At 39.3% G+C, this 23541-nt stretch overlaps 1 protein-coding gene across 13 annotated transcripts in view; it reads left to right on the top strand.

Annotated features, from left to right (window-relative positions):
* Positions 1-23541, top strand: part of TLCD4 (TLC domain containing 4) — a 37944-nt gene that overhangs the window by 12733 nt on the left and 1670 nt on the right. For 6 of the 13 annotated variants that reach the window (XM_054073764.1, XM_054073763.1, XM_054073758.1 and 3 more), the window contains 6 exons: positions 2677-2838; positions 6949-7114; positions 12133-12222; positions 17130-17188; positions 19012-19106; positions 21240-21313. In XM_054073764.1, the coding sequence (XP_053929739.1) occupies positions 6960-7114; positions 12133-12222; positions 17130-17188; positions 19012-19106; positions 21240-21313 (473 nt within the window). In that variant the 5' untranslated portion in view covers positions 2677-2838; positions 6949-6959. The other 7 variants (XM_054073768.1, XM_054073759.1, XM_054073767.1 and 4 more) reach the window with 6 other exon arrangements.

Genomic DNA, 23541 nt, shown 5'->3' with positions numbered 1-23541 from the left:
TAACCTGTAAGTGCATAACGGTGATAAGTTATTTTGAGGCTTAGAGCTCTGATATATGGCCTCTGGCAGAGTTACCTGTTCAGTTTAAGACATTACCACTCTTAGCTGTCTGCTTTACCCTGCTGCGAGGTATCACCACAATCTTATGGTGGAGACTCCAGGTCACAGGCTGGTGTATCAAAAGCTACCTACTTTAATTGCTGTGCTCTACTAGAATGGTCATGACCTCTGGCTGTTGGGAGAAATAACATTTTAAAACAGAGCAGCTAAATCTGCCAGAGCTTGTTGTTCAGAGCCTTTGGTTCTCAGCTGTGAGTGGAAGGAGTCCTTGCCTTGGCCTGCAGGCCTGAGGACAACTGTTCCTGCCTTCACTCTCACTGCAGATCCTCTGTCACCCCAGGTGTCCACTGCTGTTTGGTGTGGAAGACTTGTCATAGTTGTTACAACTTAAAAGGGCAAGGAGTATGTATAAAGAAACTTCGAAGTCAGCCATACTGGATTAAGCAAAAAGTGACAGCTGTTCTTTGGAAGGTCAATTACTGAAGAAAAAAATCTTATCGCTTTTCTAGTGATGTCAATTTGAAAGTGATTTGTGATCACACCGTGCAGCTCTTAGGTTTTAGTGGCTGTTCTGTTTCACTAAAAACTGTAGACATAATAGAAAATAGGTTGAAATCTTCCTTTGTATGAAGAATGACATTACATGACAGTAAAAGATGAGCTTTTTATCCCAGTTTTACTAAGAAATTATGTTGATATGCTATGGCTTATTTGTCCATGTGTTTATTCTGGAATGGAAGGAGATTGGAAGCAGGAATGGGATCTCCTTGTTCACTCAGCTGAGAATGTCCTATAGAATTTTGTTAACAAAAATAAGTCTAAAAGCTCATGAACTGTAAGACATAGGTCCAGAGGAAGTCCAACTTCAGGAGTTCTGATGTTTGCAAAAACACTTCTCTGGTGGTTGATTTATGTTCAGAAACAAATTAAGCTAAGATGGCTTGCAACAGTTACAGATGCTGGCAGTGCGCCCTGCTCACCTCCTACAGGTTACCATTTCTACAGCAGGGGTGGCCCAATATCTCATGAATCAGAACCTCGGTATCCGTCTTTCTCTGATGGGCATATTACGGCAGGCCATCATCAGTTTCTCTTCATGGTTAAGCCACGGCATTCCTGCTGTGGGAGACATCTTGCAAGTGTAGATCAATATATGTAGGTGGGACAGATAATTTCTTTGTCAGCTGCAGCTTAATCTGGTGTAAGATAGGACGAATACCTTCAACATTATTGTGTTTGAGAGGAGGATTTTTAAATTATTGATCTGAAAGATCAGGAATCTTTAGTGGAAATGGAGAGTTGAGGTGATTTAGGGTAGCTGTGATAGAAGCATACCAGGAAGAGCAGAATCCTGACTGTTACGCTTTCAAGTCCATTCATCATCATATTTGTCAACATAATTTTCTTCTATTTGACTTTTACACACTGTACAGCAGTTCAAAAATGTAAAATGAAAAATAATTGGACAAAAATCAAGGCACTTAATTTTAAAAATAGCCGGTACCAGCATTACCTGATCTCCGTGTGACAGGTCCGATGATCCTGTGCTGTGCACTGGGTGCATAAATGGATTCCTAGGGCACCAGCAGTAACATCTGCATTTTCCCGGGATATATATGAGGGTCAGGGGGGTGTTGCAGGAGGGCGCCGTGGGACAGAGGGAGCCACTGCGGGACAGGGGGGAGGGCACGGGGAAGGGCGGTGCGGGACAGGGGAGCCGCTGCGGGGCAGAGGGAGGTGCTGGGGGGCTGGAGGGGGACGGTGCGGGGCAGGAGAGCTGCTGCGGGGCAGAGGGAGGTGCTGGGGGGCTGGAGGGGGGCGGTGCGGGGCAGGAGAGCCGCTGCGGGGCAGAGGGAGGTGCTGGGGGGCTGGAGGGGGATGGTGTGGGGCAGGGGAACCGCTGCGGGGCGGGCGGAGCCTCTGTGGATCACGGGGGGGGGGGGGTGGTGCAGGGTAGGGGGGAGCTGTTGCGGGGCGGTGCGGGGCAGGGGAGGCGCCGTCCCCGCACAGGGTCGATGGCAGCGCGGCTTTAGGCGGCGCTTGGCCCCTTTAAGGCTGCGCCTGCCGCGTCCCGGTGCGGCGCCGCAGCCCTCCCGGAGCATCCCGCGGCCCCGGGGGCGGCCCCTTCCCTCCGTGGCGCCGCCCCGTGCCCGCACCGCGGCGCCGGCCGCACTGACGGCGGGACGCGCAGCCGCTGCCCCCGCCCCGCAGCTGCGGGCTCGGCGGCGCCGCGGGGAAGGCGAGGTAACACCGGGCGCGGGGCGGGCCGGGGCTGCCCTCCTGCTGCCAACTTCTCGCGGGTTCGGTGGTGCGGGTGCAGGATCCCGAGCTCAGCCCGTTCGCTCTGTCGCTGCCAAGAGCGAGCCGAATCTACGAGTTGCCTGGGCAGAAAAGAGCAGAAAGCGCGGTGGAGTTCGGGGTGCGAATTCCTGGAGAAGGGTACGGCTTGGGCTGCGAGCGGCTGGAGCGCGGTGTGTCTGCTCCGAGGTCCGACCGCCTGCTCGGAGCCCCCGCTCGGAACCCCCTGCTCAGCACAACTCGGCACTGCAGATGCTTTATGATCAGGCTCACAATAAAATGTGCAAACAGTCAGGAGTTCCACGTTGCTCTTTGCAGATCGGCGTGGCGAGTTTTACAAGGATTGGATTTGGCTTCCAGTTTTAAAGAGATCAGGAGAGCGCGGGGCTGAATGAGATGTGCTGGTGTCCCCAGCAGCTTTAGCCTCTAATCTTGTTTGGAAGCTGATCCAACTCATCTGGAAATCCAGCCTTGAGAGCAGTAAGGACTATGGGCCTTACACCTTTCTCTATGCATCCTTACTCTGTCCTGTGGGTTTGTAGTTGCTTTTCTTATTTTTATGATGAGAAAAATTGATGTGCAAACAGTGAAATGAGAACATAAATGCTACGTGCTGTTAGCAGTACAGCGGTTGGTAACTTTTGCTTCTTTATTTTCTGATAAGTAAGTGCTAACTTGTTTCTGTCAGAAGTTCATAATCATTTCGTAATGGGGGGAATGAATGTTGAGTCTTAGTATTGTTGCTTTTTTTTTCTTCTAAAATTCAAGTAGAAATAGAATTGCAGAAAACTCCCAACTTGTTAATAGAAGTGATGAAAAGAGTGTATTTTCTCCTCTTACTAAGTAGGAATGAAAAGCTGTGCTATTAGCTTTTTTAAAATTACAGGGGTCAATAGAGTAATTTGATACTGCGCTAGATATGTGTAAGCAATACCTTGCTGAAAATCGTTAGTTTTAAGTGTCTGCTGGTAGTTATTTACCTGAAGACTACACTGAGAAGCTGCAAGAGTGAAGTTCTGGTCATTTGTAATTACTGTCCAGCGGAATGGTTAAGGCAGAAATTTGGGATAAGACAAGAAAAGACCTGAAAAAAGTAATAGTGAAGAACCAACCTGGATCTAGTACTTTTTTCCTGAATTACAAAGTAGTTACACTAAACTTCCCCCTTCACCCAGCCTCCAACCAGCTGAAACACCGGATCAGCTGCCTGAATGGTAATCAAGGATTATGCAATTTGGGTGATAAAGTGTCTGCTTATACATAATCCATGAAGTGCTGTACCTTGATCAGACTTTGCTGGACAGCCATAAGAAGATACTGAGGCAGTGTAGTCTAAGCTGCCTTTGACTAACTTTGGCTATTGCCCTCAAGACAAAGAAGTCGTATGTAATTAGCAGCTTATTATGTTTATTTAATGTGATAAGCTCTGGTTCAACAACATGAGTGATTATTTTCTTTAATAAAATCCTGTAAACAACAGTTAATTTTCATGTTGAACAGGATATAGTTGAAATCAACTCAGAGATACAAGAAAAAGTTTATAGCTGAATTTTTCTTCCATTGTGCGTGAAAGTCTGTGTTTGCACATGGTTCTTGAGTTGAATTAAAATGCACCACTCTTCATTTGCCTAAGTAAAACAATTATTCCTGGCCTTGGTTCTTGTTGTACTTAATCAGCGTCTTGATAAGCATGTATGGAATCACCTTCTGAAATCCATTTTGCAAAACCCTTATGAATATCTGTGAGACCGGCCAAAGGCTGAGTGACTAGTTTCTTCTCTGGTGCTCTCATACCCTTCTCCTTCATGGGCATACGGTTCCGTACGTGCTGCTAAAACTTCTGAGGGATATGTAATGCTTTTGAAAGTCAGATCATGCACTTTCCACGCAAGTACTTTTCCTTAAAACAAATTCCCTGCTGCTTAGAAGAAAGATTAGCTCTTTTAATGCATTTCTTGCAAGGGATGGTTGTGAGGGTTTTTGTTTACTTCTGTAATCTCCTGTCCTAAAGCAAACACCTGCCACACGCTGCAACATTACTTACCTAACAAAATCTTTGGGTACTAAGGAAGCAAAACAAAACATGGGTTTCTTTTGTCCAAAGGATTATGTCGGTGTCTTTGAAACTCAGAGGTACTGGTATAGTCATTGCGGGTGAATAAAATTGGTAGCATCATGAGAATTGCTGTGTTTTAGTCAAAAGGATGAAGTAGGTGTGAGTGATGTTCAGTGGGTTTGGTGTTTTTCTGAAGAGAACTGTCTTCGACATGCATTTTGGCTTCCTTCACTTTAGCAATTAAAAGAACTGATTTTTTTTTTAACTTATGTGGTCCTAGAGAGAAGCGCGTACTACAAATGAGATGATGTATTAAGGAAGTTTTGGCCCTAGGAGTAGAATCTGGAATGGAAGCCATACAGCGCTTCTCAGTGGGTTTAAACTGGAAGATATGAAATTGAATTGATTGTTTTATTCCTTCAAAAGGAAAAGTTTTAGAAAACCAAGCTTGTCATCTATAGTCTCTAGTACTTTAAACTGTGCAAAAAGTGCATAAAACTTTATTTGTATTTTGTGTCATCTTGGCCAGTGGAGGCAAATGGAGAAGCATATGGAGAACAATGTAAAAAGTACTTGAGAGAATACTGAATATTCAGGATAGCATTTGAAATTTGAACTTTTAACAGACTAATGTTAAGAAGTATGCAAGACTAATATTCTGAACTAGAACAGGTCATCAGATCAACAACTGGAATGAACTAGAGTTTGTTTTAATGCACTGCTGTGTGTGCACGTTAAAATGCTACTTTGGAGTAAAAATGCACTTAGGAACTGAATCTCCTGATCACCCCCACTTACTGCCCTTTGGTTTGTGTTGCGTAGCTATCCCAAAGCTTGCAAGCTGGATTCCTTTTGGGTCGAGCTGAGCAGGAAGGTAGGCCTGAAGAGCACATCAATTACAATCTAACAACTGCGGAGTCCCTAGGACAGGATTAAAGCTGGTCTGAAGTAAACACTCAAAATCCATATGATATAGATGCAGGTTTCACTCCGCAAATCTCTTATTTGTCCTGCATTCTGCATATATAGCTGCAGCTTTCACTGTGGGCACTAGTCAGAGAGCATTTTCAGATATTTCACTTTTTTTTTTACTTTTCAATCTGGCGATGGAAAAAAAAAAAGGAAAAGAAAGAGGAGGAGGGAGGAATGTTTGAGATCATTGAACCTTTCAGTTCTAAATCTTTGAAGACAAAAGTATTTTTTTTCCAGATCTGTGTATCATATACCTCTTGTTAAAGTTTTAAGTTTAAATGCAGACTGTTTCAATATACTCACCATTGACACCATCAAGTGAGAGTACTTGACTTAATATTTTTCAAACTTATTATTTTAAGTGTTGGACTTGTCTTTTATTTTTTCCTCCTGATGTTCAAGTTTCTTTCCATCTGTGATACAGATACAATTTCAAAAATCTAAGGCATGTTCCCTCGTTCTAGAATGCACATAAACTAAAGGTGGACAAAAGTGTATTATGTATTTCTATCAGTTTTTGCTGACCATTATTTTAGCCTGTAAGTCTTCATTTTACATTTAGGTATTTTCTTCAGTAAAACTGAAATAAGTGACAACAGTTATTTAAATGGCTATTAAACTAATTATTTAAATATTTTAAATGAAGACATTTGCTTCCCCCCTTTTCTATTCAGCTTAATACAACTTGACTTTTTATGAATTTGTAACCTTTGTTAGTCTTGGAATATAAAACACTTCACAACATCATCAACCTGGAGGTGTACATCAGAAGTTTGTGGCTTCTGGGAAAACATTATTCTGTCATACAAAATACTGGCAACTTGGGAGAAATGATTGAAGGATTTAGGGATCTACATTTATGTTTGGAATTGTTTAGCTATTTTTTAAGATCTCATGAAATAGCTAAGCACCCAGTGTCTGAAAAGTGCATTTACCTTAGATGGTAGGAAGCTTTTCAGTGTGCTCTGAAACTGTGCAAAGTTTAGACTTTCGCAGGAAGAAAAAAGCTCAAATATGATAGCCTATATGCTGTCACAAAGAGAAGCCCTCAACTGTGAACTAAGTGCAAATCGGCAGCTGCTGTCTCTATAAAGTATACGAACATAAAGCTGCAGTGAGGCTATTGCTTCTCTGGGCTGACCTCAAAATCTCTGCTACGCTTATCTGATTTCATTGTTGCTTTTTAAAATCCCATTGGCAGTAGTCAGTCTGGTAAGAATGAGATGTTTTTTAACTTTGGAGCTTCTTGGGAAAGAAGTGTAGGCTTTTGAGCTGAAGGTTGCAATGGCTACTGCTTCTCGCACCCCTTTCTGTGTAAACAAAATGCATGTGACTTTAAGCAGTGAAAACGTGTAGTACGCAGATGTTAAAAACCTCAAAAGTAAAGTGCAATTTTTACATATAAAAGTTTGGGGATACTTTAATACTATTCAGGCTTATGTAGAAATGTTGAACAAGAGGATATTTCTTGTGAATAATAAGTTAGCTGTCAAAAACACTGTGGCTGCTTAAAATAGTTAAATGGAGAATGAACTGAAATTACTTTCTGCTTCTACTCACAGGCTGAAGAACAATGGCTTCCTTCAGCAAACTGACTATTGGCGTTGCTGTTGCCAGTTTTACTGTATTTCAACTCCTGTTCCATGTTTTAAGTTCTTGGGTGTCAACACGAATAACGCCTGGCTTTAACAGTCTCAGCCAAAAAAGGAAGATCGAATGGAATTCAAGGTACAGTGTTCAAAATAAATACAGCTAATGACCTACCTGAAATTGTCAACATCTAAACCACCTGTGTGTGTGTAAATAAAACTGCAGGAAAAGTTAGGAGTTAAACATCTGTAAAAATTAGAGGGACAGTTGTAGGCACTTGACAAATTCTGAATGTAAAATACTGAGGCCCACTCTTAAACACACAGTACTACAAACACTTGAACGTTAGACATGTTGTTAGTCAACAATGCCCAAGTGAACTCCAGTAACAAAAGAAAACAGTGACTGGTGAGAGGTAATAAGCTGAAGTGGATTAATTTTAAATGGCTTCTCCGTGACCCTTCTAGTGAAGAGAAGAGGTCTTCCCTTCCCCCAGACATACATGAAAATCAAAACTATTGCAATTTATCCCATGATCTAAATGCTAGTTTATCCCTGGTCATGCTTTTGGGTGCAAAGCAAATTGCCGTCTCTTCTCTTGGTGCTACTATATTACAATATGTTATATGTAAGTTATGGTTTCCCAAGAAATTTAATGAATCTTTGGTGTAGTGATGCAATCATAGAATGGTTTGAGTTGGAAGGGACCTTAAAGATCATCTAACTACAACCCTCCCTGTGATAGACAGGAACACCTCTCACCAGATCAGTCTACCCAAGGCCCCATCCAGCCTGGCCTTGAACACCTCCAGGGATGGGGCATCCACAGCTTCCCTGGGCAGCCTGTGCCAGTGCCTCACCATCCTCGTGGAGAAATTCCTCCTTGCATCCAATCTATATCTTCCCCTCTCCAGTTTATAGCCATTCCCCCTAATCCTAGCACTACATGCCTTTATAAAAAAGTTCCTCCCCAGCTTTCCTGTAGCCCCCTTCAGGTACTGACAGGCTGTTATAAGGTCTCCTTGGGGCCTTCTCCAGGCTGAGCAACTCCATCTCTCTCAGCCTGTCTCAGCCTCACTATTGGAGTGAGGTAGGGTTAGACAGGTATGTCTGTGTGTTGATGGGGAAGGAGACGGCAAAAAGAGGAGGAGGAAGCTGTGACACACGGAACATATTCAGAAAGAGTTGTGAAAACTCAATCTAAAAGCCTTTCTCACTCCCTTTGTGTTCCTGCAGTTTTTTCACTGGGATGGATCCACCTGCATAACACTTGTGTCCTCAGACAGAGAGCTGTTAGAAACTTCTTGAGCTCTGTGAATTTTTCTGTGGAGCTTTCCTCTCTTTTAAGTCATAAAGGAAGTGTTGGGTAGTAATTGTGAATGGGATGTTCATGGTGGTTTTATTTGCAATATACTAGGTATATATAGTGCACCAGCTTTGTTTGAATTAACTGATACAGTATGACTTTATGCCTGAGTAGCCTATTACTTTATGCCTGAGTAGCCTATTTTTTTTAAGTGTTTCTCAAATTTGAAGCTCAAAAATGTGTACTGTATGGCTGTCACTGTGCTCAAAATGCATTAGTTGTATTGCTGTTCTCCTCAGTGCTGTTCAAAGGCAATATGAGGTGGATACTTTTGAAGTTGTTTCCATCGTTCTAAGCAGCATTAGCAAGTTAAATGGTCTTGCCCTTCCATTTGGCAAATGTCCACCTGCAGTATTCTTAAAGGCACCGTCTTAATTTCAGTTCAGGTTTTGAATAATTACCTATCTGCCCGAATAACTTCATAGGATGCCAGTTCATGGTATCAGTGCAGCTTAGGTTTAGCTCTGTTACAATAGAGGCAGACAGGGAAACTAAACTAAACTGTTATACTGTTGGAGCTGAACCTTTGTGTCTAAGCCACATCAAGTGACCCTTAAATTGCTTAATAGGCTTTCTGAGAACTTATCCCATGCCTGCTAGCGCTATGCTGAGTTGTAGTGCTTTGCATAATAAGATGTGAATTGTTTCACACATCACAAGTGTGCTGGCAATAAGCTGTTCTGTAATCTCTGGGCTACTTTGTAGTAAGGTGTTTAACTACTCAAGGTGATACAGCACCCCAGGTTGTGTCCTTTTATACTGCTTCCCACATTTTTTTGGGGGATCGATGTAGATGTTAGCACGCAGAGAAGTTGTGGTCCAGTGCTACATCCAATTCCAGAGATAGAAGCCATGAAACACAAAGCAGGTTCATCAGCAGCTTGTTGGTGTTATATCTGAGGAGGGTATGGAGTGAAAGAAAGGCTATTTCTGCGCATATTTCCACAGAAGATTGACTGTTAGATTGGCTAACGAAACACACAGTGATTTGTCAAACTACTTCATTGCTCCTGTGTTTCAGCAAAACAAAGAGACACCCCAAGGAGTATCTTACATGTTCAGAGAACGTAGGTAGACACGTAGGTACTCTCACAGACAGCTGTGCGGGTAGAGAAAGCTACCGTCTCCTACTAAAATGAGTTAGGTTACCTTAAATGATTTAAAAGTTTGTTATTTTGTCCTGCATTGAGCTGGTGTAGGGAATGCTTACACAAATGGTTGTGTTGGCAGTCCTGAAGGAAACTGGCAAAGAGGATGGTTATGCATTTTTATCAGCTCAGCTGGGTCTGGAAGAGGGCATCTGCCTGAAATGAGCTGTAGCATTGAAAATACATTGTTACAGTTTGGAGGGTTTTGTGATCAAGCATTTGAGCTGCAGCTCTGGACTATGTTTTCCATACTGTCAATTTGTTCATTCTGACCTTCCAAGAGTTAAAACCCAATAAAATAATTGCTTCTGCAGCCTTAAGTATGCAGGCACTCAGACGGAGTTAAAAAACTGTACTTCAGCACAGATATAGTATAACTCTTTAATTTGTTGTGCACAAATTCCTGTCGCCTCTTCTATGATACGTTTGTACTGCTATTAAGCAATTGCAAAACCACATATATTTAGTAATAAAGGAGCAAGTATGCAATTTATCAGTGCAACTTTTTTCTTTGAAGCTTAATGAGGAGTTAAAGGATGCAAGCTTTGACCGTAATTTCCAGGAAGTGTACGGAGCTTGATAGCTTGACCTAGATTCCATATTAAAATGCAACGTTGCACTGTTTCCTTTCTTCTTCTGGCCCCTCTCGTATGGAGAAACTTTGAAGTCCAGAGTTAAGGAGGAAATCTGCTTTTCTTTTTCTTTTCCCCTTTTTTTTCCCCCCGCCATGTCCCTTCAGGTGCTGTGCTTGTTGTATTGTTTATATTCTAAACAATCTGATTTGGGTAAACAGCCACTCCTGAGACAAATTGCAACTGTGAACTAATGAGCTATATTCTATGACAAATTTTACTTCTTTCAGCATTATTGTCTCCTGAAGTTCAAAATTTCCAGGCATTTCTGAATATAACATTTCTGAAACGCTAATGTTATATGCCATGCTTTGTTTTGAAAAGGGAGTAAAGTTCCTAGCTCTATAGTAATACTGTGTTACAAGAGTAGGCATTTTAATTAAACTGTTAAATAACATTAAAATTTTGATAACTGAATTTTCTTTCTTTGTTTAAAAAAAAAGGAAAAAGCCACTAAGAAGCCTCTGCCTGTTAATAAATGTTCTCTTCCAGTTACATTTGACTATTCATGTTATATTAATCTCCATTTTTTTGGAACACTACTAAAAAAGCTGCTGTAAATACCATGATGACACTCTTTAAACAAATTGTAAATAGATTTCTTTTATGGAAAGTTACAAAGTCTTCTAATGCCAATAGACCATAATATAGCTACTGGAAACAGACTAGGAATTACAACGTAGTCTTTCTTTGCAAAGTCTTCCGCATGACTTAAGATGTATTCTTCAACTCTTGCATGGTAGAGTTTAGAGTCCTCAGAGTGACTTATGCACATCTAAAATATTAATAACTTCCAAATACATGTATTTGCTATGTACAATGACGAGTCTAATAACTTCCAGCATCTGTACATTTGTGTGCGTATTATTAATACTGTGAACATGGATGAGGCAGAGATGTTTCTGATCACACAGCATCGAATTTAGAGTTATTGTCTTTCAAACAGTATCTATGAGAGCTAATGTGAGAATATCCATAGAGCTATTTTGGCATGTAATTTTTTTACCTCCTACTCGAAAGGTAGAAAAGCAGAAGTAGCTACACAGCATTCGATGCAGTTTGTAGTAGTATTAAACCCGTGTCTAGAGGAACAGGGTTACACATTCTGGGCCCATGCCCATTGCATTATTCTACCTTCCAAGAATACATGTGGACTCAAAAGGGCAGGAATGGCCCTGGCCGAAACCCTGCGGAGGCCTCTGTACGTAGGTAATTCTTTTTAAGTGCTTGTTAACATTCAGATTTTATCTACAGCATGTATGCAGCTTGTAGACTTGACACTGGTGCCTTTGTCAAAAAAAGTGTTGTGTACCCAAGTATGGACAAGGCAACTCTGATTATTGTGATTTTTATATAGGACAAGAGGAGTATAAATTAAAGTGAAACCATTATACCTCAGATATTCAGCTACAACCTTTTGTTATACAGCTTTTATTTTTGAAAACCAGAATCTACTTCAAATACAGTAGAAATTCTTTCTGAGACTTCCGTTGATAGGATTTTTCATTTAACAGCCTTCTTTCCAAGGCATGAGCTTGGCAGATTTATTATGGGTCATCTATTAAGTAATGCCCAAAAGGAGAAACCTGCTGCTGCAGGACATGTGGGCACATGAATCTGAAATGCATGTAGATTTTTCCAGCAATGGGACATTAAACTAAGTATTTGTTAGAGATCTGGATGCCTTATTGTCTTTAAGGTTTCATTAATATATGTGGTAATTGGAGAAAAATGTAGATCTCAGTTACTTTAAAACCCTATTTTATATTTATAGCTTCCCTCTCCCCCTCAGTCTAATAGATTCGTTCTTTTTGACTGTTTTTCCCACCTCTTGCTATATAAGTGGCTGGACATAGTGTAATGAAGAGAAGATTGTCTTCCACGGAGTTATCTGGGTGCCATTGAGAATGTCTTTCGAAACATCCTACTGTAAGCACGGTATAAAAGTTTTGAATGACAGTATCTCCTTGTGACTGTGATTTTTTTTTTTTTGATTTTTTTTTTTTCCAGGACAGTGTCCACATTCCATGCCTTGGTGGTTGGTGGCTTTTGCCTATATATTTTGTTGTACGATGATGCTGTTAATGCTGACCATCTTTGGTAAGACACATGATATATATATATTGTGTTTATGCAATAAAATAACTGAGAAGGAAAAAAAGAATTTTTCAGTGTATTAATTACTGAAATAAATGTTTCGTTTCCTATTAAAATATGCAGTTACAATGTGTCCATTTTTATGCCTGTAGTATTTGATAATTCTGAAATTTTGTCAGTGTTAATGTCTTAGTGCATTGTGTCTCTGTGAAGTGGAATAGATAAAATACAAGAAATTGATTTGAAATTAGCATATTAAATTACTAAAGCACAGAACCAAGAGTGTAACTGTAAGTTGACATGACTGAAACTATGCTGGTTACTATAATAATTTTAAAGTGAAATTAAAATGCTGTTGCACGTCTGTAGTGTGTGTGGGAAAAAGCTGGAGGGGCCTATTATCTCTAAATTGATTAAGTTAAGATGTCTGTCTTTGTGCCTCCCATAAGGCTTCACTCAGTCTTTGTTTGAAAAAAGAAATATGTGAAAGTTTCAAGCACTCTCTTCACAAGCAACGGGAATATTTAATAAATGGGCTTCTAATATTTTTCTCTTGTTAACAAAATATTCTATGCAGCTTTAATAAATATAACACTTATTCATAGTGTTAGGCAGCATTGACCTCTTCAGTTTGTAGTGATACACAATTAATTTGTTGGCCGTTTTGAATTTTTTTCATTGTGTTTTGGTATCTTTAGAGAGACCAAATACAGTCTGAATATCTCATGAGATCTGTTAACCACGTTGAAAACAAGTATATTATCATAACTCGGTGCGTGTTGTGGTAAGCCTTGTCAGATAGAAGCTTTTATCCCGGTTGGTCTGATCAGACCTTGTTATAAACAAAAGTCATGAAAGGCAGAAATAAAAGCCTCTTAGAGATGATAAATAAATTAATTCTTCACATTCACTAGGTTTTCCTAGTGTAACTCCAGGGGAAAAAAACCCAAATTAAGCAGAAATTGAACCACTTTTTTGTTCTTTGTAAGTTTGAAAAAAAATGTTAAATATTTTTGTACACTGCACTGAGAACTTAATCTCACTTGTGGAGTCATAGCATGCTAGATTATGTGAAAGCATTACATCTTAAAAGACTAAATCCAGCTGCCTTTTGGGGGATTTTTTCCTGTATTTCTACTATTGCTTCTAAGTATTTTATCTGTTTGGGTATGTTTGCAGTAGTTGCTATCAGTGGTATTACTTACATTTGGTGGAGAAAGAAAAGCTTTATATTAATCTAGAGAGGTATATCTAATCTGTGTGTTTCAAAGCAAAGCTTCAGGTTCATTTCATGGATGTATCTCTAAATTATCTCTTGGTCAAAATGATCTTAAACTGGTTTCAGGAATTTGTTAATTAGAAGTACACAGAACACACTCTAAATGTATTTTTAGTTACTAAACTAATTATTTTGAAGTGAGTAAAGTATCACTGTATTTAAGGCAGTTGCAATGATTTGAAACTATGTTCACGCGAGTGATTAAGTGCAAAGGAAGGCCAAATGTAGTATTGCCTGTGACTTTACGAGTCCTTTTATGCAGCCTGCGAGTAAAATACAACTTTGTGTTAGGCTTTCTTCTGCCAGTGAAGCCAGAATTGTAGGGTCGTTTCCTCCGAATTTGCAGATGTCTGTTTTATTCTAAGGCTAACTATTGCATGACTCTTAAAAAAGAGATGGCTAGCAAGGCCATGTGTTCCCCCTTATGTCATACTGGTTCCTGGTACCCAGGAATTAGAGCCACAGCTGACCAGGTAGAGCTTTAACCATTTCTTTTTCCCCAGCCTGTTTTATAGCTTAGCTGTATGTCAAGTCTTAAGTTGCTTATCATTTGTAGCTGAATATGCTTATCATTTGTAGCTGAATCCACAGCGTTGATTTTAATTGAATAAGATTGAAGAGGAAAAAAACAAATTATAGGGGAAATGCCAGATGGACTGTTGCAAGGCTGCTGAGTCTGGAACTCTAATGCCATTTTGGAATGCAGACATAAGCTGTGGGACTTGGTCATTTACGGATGTGAAGGATGCATAAGCCTTTCTCTAGGAATTGCTTACTAACAATACAAGAAACATTTGCGAATCTAGTTTCAGTAGTTTGTAAGTAAATGTCTAAGAATTCTTCACACAGCTTTCTTGCACGGTTCTACCCAAGCAGCTTAAAAACATTACACAAATGCTCAGATTTTAGGCTACTGGGAAGGTTTTGATGCAGACACTTTTTAACTCTAATTATCACCACCAGCTTTGTGTAGTCATTGACTGTATGACAGTATCCAATCAGTTCTTTTTTTGTGGGATTTAAAGGTATCTTTATCTATAATGGAAAATCACAGACCCTCTGTGTATGTCAGCCTAACCTCTGGTTTCGCACAAAGCATAAACGCATGGTGATGATGCCCATATGTCTTGAAAGGGATCAGGACTCCTGCTAAGAGTTTGGGTCCAATGGAGGGAGTGTGTGGTATTACTGTCAGGTAATGCCTGAAACTAGGTTTCAGTAGATCCTAACAAAGGATAATAAAGACTGGAGCATTGATAAGTTACAGGAGGCATCAGTGTTGTGTATATGCACCTTTTTTGATGGTCTAGGACTTCTCGTAACACTTTGCTTTTTTTTCTATATGTAATACAGACTAGCTAACATAGACGATGTAGAAATTGTTTTTGAGGTGGTTAGAAAATGTGGAGGTGGTAGAGATCAGATAAGGAGAGGGAGAAAATGCAAATAAGTGAATTAAGTTGCAGCTTCACAGAAGCAAGCTTTTTGATATGACTGTCTACTTCACAGTCATTACATGTTTTCAAGTCTGAGTAGCATTTTATGTGACTGTATCTGCAAATAACTTTGAAGAAAGTTCGGTTATGTTGACTTCAGTTTGTTACATCTGCCTGTACATGTTGGTGTGCAATTCCTTTGCCACACGTAACCTCCTTAGCATTCACAAAAGAGATAGCTCTTCCCTTTTGCTTATTTAAGCCATTCCCTGTTTGTCACTTGTGGCTTTTGCTGGCATCAACACCAGGCTGCGAACAGCAGGGCTGGTGAGCTTCATTGCATTTCCTGTTCAAGGAGACAGGTCAGGAAATCTAACAGATTTTAGACTAAATTCTAAGTTTTCCATTAACTGAAGTTAATGGCACCTTTTTGAAGGGAGGTGACACATGGACATTGCAGCCATATTTGTTGTTGAAGAGTTGGTTTAGAAAGTCTAGAGAAGGTTTGTTGCAAGGTGACTGTTCTCATGGAAAGAATTAAGGGAAGTGAGTCATTCCCTGCCTTATCCAATTAAGGCGTGTTTACCATTATCAAGGCCCTAATTTCATATACTCCATCCTTTGCATCTTCCCTGGAGAAGAGTATGAAGGTTCTTGAGCACGGGCTCAGTCTTGGTAATGACATGCTGAAGTGTGTTGGGAGCACTTACAAGTTTGGTTATGATGTTGCTACTGCCACAACTCTAATGGGAAGGCTGTAATGACTTTCTCCTAAAGTTGTGAGAACATATCTACATATGCTGTGTTTTAGCTGTGATTTTCAGAAGAGCTACACCTAAGGAAGCACTCAGCCCACAACCCGTGTAGCTCGTTAAACCAGGTTTTGAAGCCATGGAAAAATGTTCTTGTCTCGAGTTGTAGTTAAGGGAGCCCCTATGGCCAATCTTAAGAGATGAAGTGAGCTCCAGGCTCTTCTGATAATGTTTTTGCTCACCTAACGGCAGAATTCTAGTTTTGTCAGTCCTTCTATTTTCTTGTAAGCTACTCTCTCGCTCAGGGAAGCAGTCGGTTTTGGACGCTAAGAAAGCCTTAGAATTTAGTGAACAGATTGTAATAATACAGGAAATCTCTTCCACGGCTTCATTCTAATAGGATTAAAAAATAATAGCTAAGTAATAGCATTTTACTGCTTTCTAGCTGAGGTAGACTTTCTATTGGAGGTGGCTGTAAGCACAGTTGTGTTCCTTTTTTCTCAGAAGGTTTACAAAAAATATTGCTTTCACAGTTTGTCTTGAGCAGCTCACATTTTATAAATTGTAGTCCTGTCACTTGATGTTCAATTCATACTTGCACAAAACAAATCCAGATAAATCTAGATTAGATGCATAACTTAGTTGGGAAAAAAAAGAAGTTATGATCCTCATGCCAAGGAAACACTATTTGCTTACCAGACTCCTCAAAGTAGGAATGTACAGAGGACAGTGGAAGAAGAAACAAATGTTACTTGCTTTAATGTAGATGCTTCCTTCTCTTGAGCTGTATTCACAAGTTTGGGTTTGCTGAACATCCTAGAGGAACTGAAGTTGTATGTGCTACTAAGAGCTTTGCCTGCTGAATGTTTGGCATCAAAAGGGAAGGAACGGGGAGTGTAAAACTACTTTGAAAAGCATTTTTCCTTTAAGGTTGCTTAGCTCCAAAGAACTGGCAAATAATTCCTTTCTTGTCTCCTTGTACTCTGTTTATCCCTATAAGCATCCATCCTCTTATGAATATGAAAAGCACCAGCTGAGCAAGATATTTTTGTCATCCTTAACAAAGTTTTAACATTGGCAGAAGAACAAAAATGGAGATGGAGAGTGTCAGTTAAAATGCTAAGAGACACTGCTTGGGCTGGTTTTTTTTTATCCTCTGCTTCCAGAGAAGCCAGCTCAGGGTACTTGCTGGGTTTCAGTTCTAGTCTCTAGCAAGGCTCTTGGGGCAGTCTCTGCCCCAAGGCAGAGAGTAATCCTGATTTAGGGTAGTTAGTAGTTAGTAGGAAGAGGAGTCAGTTTTCATGACTAGGACCTTTCCTAACCAAATCTCGTAATATCTTACTGATGGGCCAAGAATAAGGTGGCCTGGTGTGTTTGATATGTGTATGTCCTTTGCAAATTACCCTGTTATAAAGGCTCTGTTTATTTTTTGTATGTTTATAGGGGTGACCCTTCAATTGTGAAACTGAATATTGCTATTACCACAGGCTACCTCATTTCTGGTAAGTATGCAATGTGTATATAACACGCACAAACTTTATATTGAGTCACTATACTTATATATTTATATTGAGCCAGTATGCTGGAGATGTGATATGTGTATACGATACAGTTACTGCTGTGGCCTTTAAAATTGCTAACAGACCTGTAGAGTTTAGTGAAATCACAGAATCTTGCCAGAGGATGTAAAAAACAGAAAAAAATGGCTGAGGAAAAGCCATTGTGTGGCTTTATGATGGCTTGATACACAACTACCAACTCCAGCTCAGTTTTGCCCTTCAGCCATTTGAGAAGGTGTTAAAGCAGTGCCCTTTTCTCCATTCAGGGTGTCCCCAACTTGTACCTTTATCCTATGTTTCCTCCTGTGACCTCAGAATGGTGTCAGAAGAATTTTAGTAAACCTTCAGTACAAGCTGAGGCGAATTATTGCATAGGATCCTGCCCGCCCACCTTTTAGTCTCACTTTAAGCCAAAACTTAGTAATGTATAAAACATGGAAACTTAAGATTATTTTCTTGGTATGGTATTTACCCCTACATATATTTTGTTTTCTTAATTATTTACTCTCAACTAAAATTGGCATGGAAATTTTGCTGCAAAATGCTTTCAAGCTTTCCTTTTTGGCGTGTGGGAATAATGCTGGCTTATAAAAGCAAGAACTTGTTCTGACTTGGACTGTTTTCAGGGAAAACTTCTTATGTTAGGATGGAGTCTCTGATCAGAGCCTGGGCCATGGACTTTATTATCTCTCAGATTAGATTTCTTACCCCAGTAGAACTGATAATCTGATGATCAGCACACCCAGTTAAACTGTGCGTTATTTAAATCTCCAATTTTTTCCACAAGAAGAACGTTAGCTCCCGTGTTTAAGTGTATTGGTATCTATTTTTGAATAATTATGCATTAGACTTTCATTATGAATTAATGAATGCCTTTGAACAGAGACCTGAGCCTGGCCACTTATTCTCTCTCACTTCCTTATATAGTTAATGTTTAATTATTAATAGGCCGTGGAGTGGCTATGTCAGATGATATCAAGTCCTGCCTGAGGATAGCTAGTGTAAAAGAGGTCAAGGTACTCACAGGAGATATGAAACTTACGGTCTTTGGTTTGGAACCTTTCTTGGTAATAGTCTCATCCAAAGTACTCGTTTGGAGAAAGTAGGGACAGAAATTGCTTCTTCCAGTATAGAAAAGAAAAACTTCTGCTATCAGGCTGTGATGGGACACGTAAGAACTCTTTTTTATCAAAGCTTTGATTATAACATTAATTCAGGTCTCTATATGACTTCTACTGTAATTGGAAAATTGTGATTAAATAAAGCAAATGTTTCTGATTCCAAGTGCCCCTTGCGAAATATTTTTAGTAAATGTTTCCCTGTTTGCTAATATAACTACTTCTTGATTCACAAGTTCTCCATAATGACTCCCTGCATTTATTTTTATATTGGTTGTGACCCCTGTAGACTCCCCTCCCAGTTTTTTTGTCACTTGCTCCAATTTTGTGGTTCCTAAGCATGAAGTCTTGCTGTGAGATTCTGGATCCAATTTTTCCTTCCGAAATACTTTAGCTAAAGCTATTGCCTTTGTAATTCCATTGATGTGTAAAGCAGTAATTTATGGCAACAGTTGGAAGAATATGGTTGCTTAATGCTTTTACTACAGTGAAGTCTTTAGGATAAAGATGTTATCCTCAGAGATAATTAATTCAGAGAGTTTCTACTGGTGCCCTATGCTGGCATTTATACCTCTAAAATTTAGAGAAACACTATTCTGAGGTCAATGGCTGTAAAATAAATTGTTCTTTATTTCTTTTCTCTTGTAGATTTGTTGCTTATTATTTACTACTGGAAGGCAATTGGTGACAAATTTTTTGTAATACATCACTTGGCAGCTTTGTATGCTTACTATTTTGTACTGGTGAGTGCTATTTTTTTCTAGTAACGTACCGTACCAAGCCGATGGGTTTTAAGGCAATGCTTTTATAGATCTCATTTCCTTTATGTTTTAAAAAAATCCTCACTGGTTGGTGTATTAGCTTTGTGAAGGGCATATTTATGTTTTCAGTCATTACTTTCTAAATGGTTTTATCAGTCAGTTGTTGTAGGTACATGCCTTTTCAGTGTCACAGTCCTTCAACAAAAACGTGTAACTTATTTAATGACTGAAATTTGAATTCATTTTAGTTTTTTCTGTAGAGAGACTTGGACGGGGGGGGGGGCTCTTCACATAGTTATAGGAAAGGGTTTCAAATAAACCCACAAACCTGAATCTTTAGTTGTAAAATTGGAAGGAAATTGTTTCAAGTGGTTATGTTTTCTTTGTGATTGTATTTGCAAGGCCATAGGTGAGTGATTGATAACTCTCATGCATGTACTACAATTAACTGAGTATGTTTTATCTCGGGTGCTTTTTTCTTTTTTTTTAAAAAAAAAATCTCTTCTCAGACAACCAGTTTGTCTCATCCTTCTTCTTTAAGGTTATTTTGGTGGGGAAACAATAGATGATTAATTATATCTCTACAAATATCTGTGGTGTATATACATTGAAGGGAAAAGGAGAAGGGTACTGTTCTGGGGTAAAGACTAACTTAGTTACTCTTTGCTGGCTGGAATTTCTCAGAGATGCCCATGTGACTTGGTAGAAATTGCACTGACCACCAGAATAATGCTCCTGAATTCCTTCTGAAAAGCTCATTTAGTAAATGAAGGAATCTTATAAAATACAATTTAATTTATTTACCACATTTCTTTTCCTGTCTACTTTGTGAATCCCAGGTGTACAATGTGAAAAGTGTTGAGATGCCAAATTACAGTCAGATTTCTGATGTAACAGTTTAAACGGGATGGAGTACATGACAAGTAAATATTCTGTTTGGGGTTGAAGCTTATTAGATTACTAATATTATCATAGATGAAAGTGAATTAAGAGCTGCAGATGAGATGAAAATATCACTACCAAGGTTAATCTCTGTTGCAGAAAATTCATTAATTGATTTTAGAGAAAACAGCAAGTGTAGTGCAAGGTTGACCTTCTTTTAAAGTGGTTCTTACTATTTGGATCTAGCTCTACCCTTCGATGTCTGTGTGTTACTCTCGTCTTCAGAGAAAGTTACTCATAAGAATCTTATTTCAGAAATGGCTCTTGAACATAGGAGATAATTTGATTAAGAACAGATTTTCTGTTTGCTGTAGTGCGAACTGACGTGCAGTGCCTGAAGCAGTGGGTCGGTCATGGCTCGAAGACGCACTCCATAGGTTGTTCAGGAGACCCTCTGAATTTTTTCAAAAAATCTTTTTATCTCCACATCTGCAAATTGCTGCTTTCCCAGCCGTTGTGTAATGGGGTACTGTTTCCAGTGCAACCAAACAACAAGGCAGAAAATATGCTATACTTTGTCACTTGGAGGAAGGTGCTCATTTGCAATGTGTGTGTAAATATACTACACAGTTATGTGGATACCGATGTGGAGATGTGCTCTTCTTCCAAGCCACAGGGCACAGCAGGAGCTGCAACAGAGCTGGTGGAAAGGGTTTCCCCTGCAGTAGGGAGGAGAGAAGAAAGGACTTTGTGCCCTTTCTGCTGCCAAATAAGAGCTGGGTATTTATTTTCACTTTGGCAAATTATGTTCCTAAAACAATGCAGAGACATTTTGAATTTAGCTTACAGTGTTTCTGTTTGGGCTTGTTTAAACATTGAGAAATCCAAACTTTTGTAATTCTCTTAGTATCCTTATGATTACATAGGTGGTATATTTACAAACGATGACTGTTTGTGCCGGTCTTCTCTAGCTAACCTTCCACTGCTGCTTAACTGTAGGTCTTGTAAAGATTTATTTAAAATAAGAAACTATTGATTCAAGATACCTGAAGGGCGATTGCAGCTTTTGTACTAACCCTCACGTGGAAGTTGGCCACAGCTGGCAAACTGGCTTACTATCAGTTTTAATAAACAAGTTGAGAAATTGTATTATTCTGTGTATACTTGAAGACTTTAATCAAGATTTTACATCTACAGTGTTCATTTGTGTGTTTGTTTTGTTATGCTAACCAGAGCAAAGGTCTGTTGGCTTATTTTGGAAACTTCCGTCTGCTTGCAGAGTTCTCCACTCCTTTTGTCAATCAGCGGTAAGTGGTTAGGGAATTTTTGCATGTTTTTTTTAAAATGTGAATTATTATTATTGTTATTATTATTATTAGTAGTAGTAGTATTTCTGTCACTTCAGAAGGTTTTTTTGTGGTTGTTGAATGCCTGCTGAAAGGGAATTTATGCATCTTGAACTAAGGATTATTAGGTGGAAATCTCTTTTGCTATGAAAACTTTTTGCTGCTTTAGTTGCAACGGTATAACTAATGTATTCATCCCTGATCTCCTTTTCAGAGTAGACCAGCCTTCATATGAAATGCCACATTTTTATGAAACTACTGAACAAAATAAGTTCACAAAGATAATATCATTAGCATTTCTAAGTTCATTTAATTATTATAATAAAGCCATCATTTCCAATAGGGATTATTTTAGTATCATGAACCAGGGGAAAAAAGCAAAATACCATTGTCAACACAATCCTAGGATGGAATTGCATTGCCTTAGATAATCTGAAGTTTATTTTGCAGTACCGTGCATATATTAAAAAATATTACTATATATATATGAAGACATAGAATAATATATTAATATATACATATGAAGACATAGAATAATATAAGTTTATATTATTTCTTTACTTTAAAAATCATTCTGGAAATTATTTTGAGCACTTAAATTAGAAAAATAGTAAAGCACCTAAATATGCCTGGAATGATTAACCTTCACACTCTTGATCAGAGAAGAAAGCGGCAGAAGACTCTTTTGCAGAGCTCAGTGACAGTCAAAGCTTGCCATGGCTTCTAGTTATACTGTTGCTGCTAGAGTTGGTGCTGTGAGTATTGGAAAGGGAGGGCGATAATGCCACGTACCACAGGTGGAGGAAGACAGTCAGTGGAATTTGCCAGTGCTCTGGAGAAGGTGGCCTCTCTCCTTACTCTGTAGCCACCATGACCCAGCTTTCAGCAGGGATTTGCCCCACGAACACTTTACCTCAAGCGCTTTGGTATATAGAGAAATGTTGCAGTCCTCTCCTCCTCCTAATTTTTTTTTTTTCCCAATGTAGGATCAGATCTTTCAGCGCCTCAGATGCCTTTTCTCACCCATCCTTTTTGGGGTGTATTTCTACTTTACTGATCCTACATGTATAGCACCTGTTTTCTTCATCGGGTGTTTGGTAGAGGAAGGATAAGTTTTGTAAGGAAATAGGAACTGTAAACCTCCTGCAAGCAGGGTATCCAAGTATTACCCATTACTGCATTGTGGCTGTAAACTCTGGACTGTTTTATGAGATTGTAGCGGTCCTCTGATCTGTAAGAATAAAAAAAAATGTGCTGAGAACCCTTTCAAACATTAGCTTGGCAAATTCAACTTGCAGATGGGATAGTGAAGCTCTCCAGAGGCTGCTTTAATTTGCCCAGTACAACTGAGTAGGAGACTATAGTGTAACCTGTGCCCTCTGTGCACAGAGAAGCTAAGAAGTAAATAAATGCTTCTTTAAATTTATTTTAGTAATACAAGGAGGAAGAGAGTAAGAAAATGAAAAAAGGTGGTGTTACATTGTAAGTTTCTATATTGAAATTTGTGTCCTAGTGAATGACCGTTCTCCCAGCTGACTTCTACCCAGACAGAATTTCATCCTGGATTTAAGTGGTACCTGTATTGGTGCTTGGCTTTCAGACTATGGTGTCAGAAGTACCATGATACATCTGGCTATTAGAAGTAATATACGAGGTCTGACACAGAAAAAAACCCAGACTGTGTCTGTAACTCTTTCTATTTAACAAATTAAGAAAATCAACTATGATTGCCTTCAAAATAGTTCCTTTCGCAGCTGATGCACAGCTAATGCGTAGTATCAGCATTTATGTGATCAATTATGAACTGTAGTGGGTAAAATTGTAATGATAACTGTGATTTACTGACTTTTATTTTTCTGAATTTGCTGGGAGAGGGAGATTGCTAAGGGAAATTGTCCAGTTACGTGTTTTGGCTCATCGCAGTGTACCTTAAAACCTTTTTTAATATTACTTTTGGAATCTGCATTGTACATACAAGTGAAAATACAGGCTCTGTATTTTGTTAGTCTGATCAAATATATTAGGTCTCTTTAAAACATCATCCCAGTAAGAGTTTTCTTAGGGCCACCTTGAGTGCCTGGATTTTGATTGTTTCAGTTGCACTAATAATGAATTCACGAAATATTTCTGTTAAGAGTTGGATGTGTGGCGAATCTTTTTAGTATATCTGTAATTACCCAAGTTGTAAT

This window comes from Cuculus canorus, chromosome 8 (genome assembly GCF_017976375.1).
Source record: "Cuculus canorus isolate bCucCan1 chromosome 8, bCucCan1.pri, whole genome shotgun sequence".
Lineage (NCBI taxonomy): Eukaryota > Metazoa > Chordata > Aves > Cuculiformes > Cuculidae > Cuculus > Cuculus canorus.
This window is presented reverse-complemented; position numbering and strand designations above follow the sequence as displayed.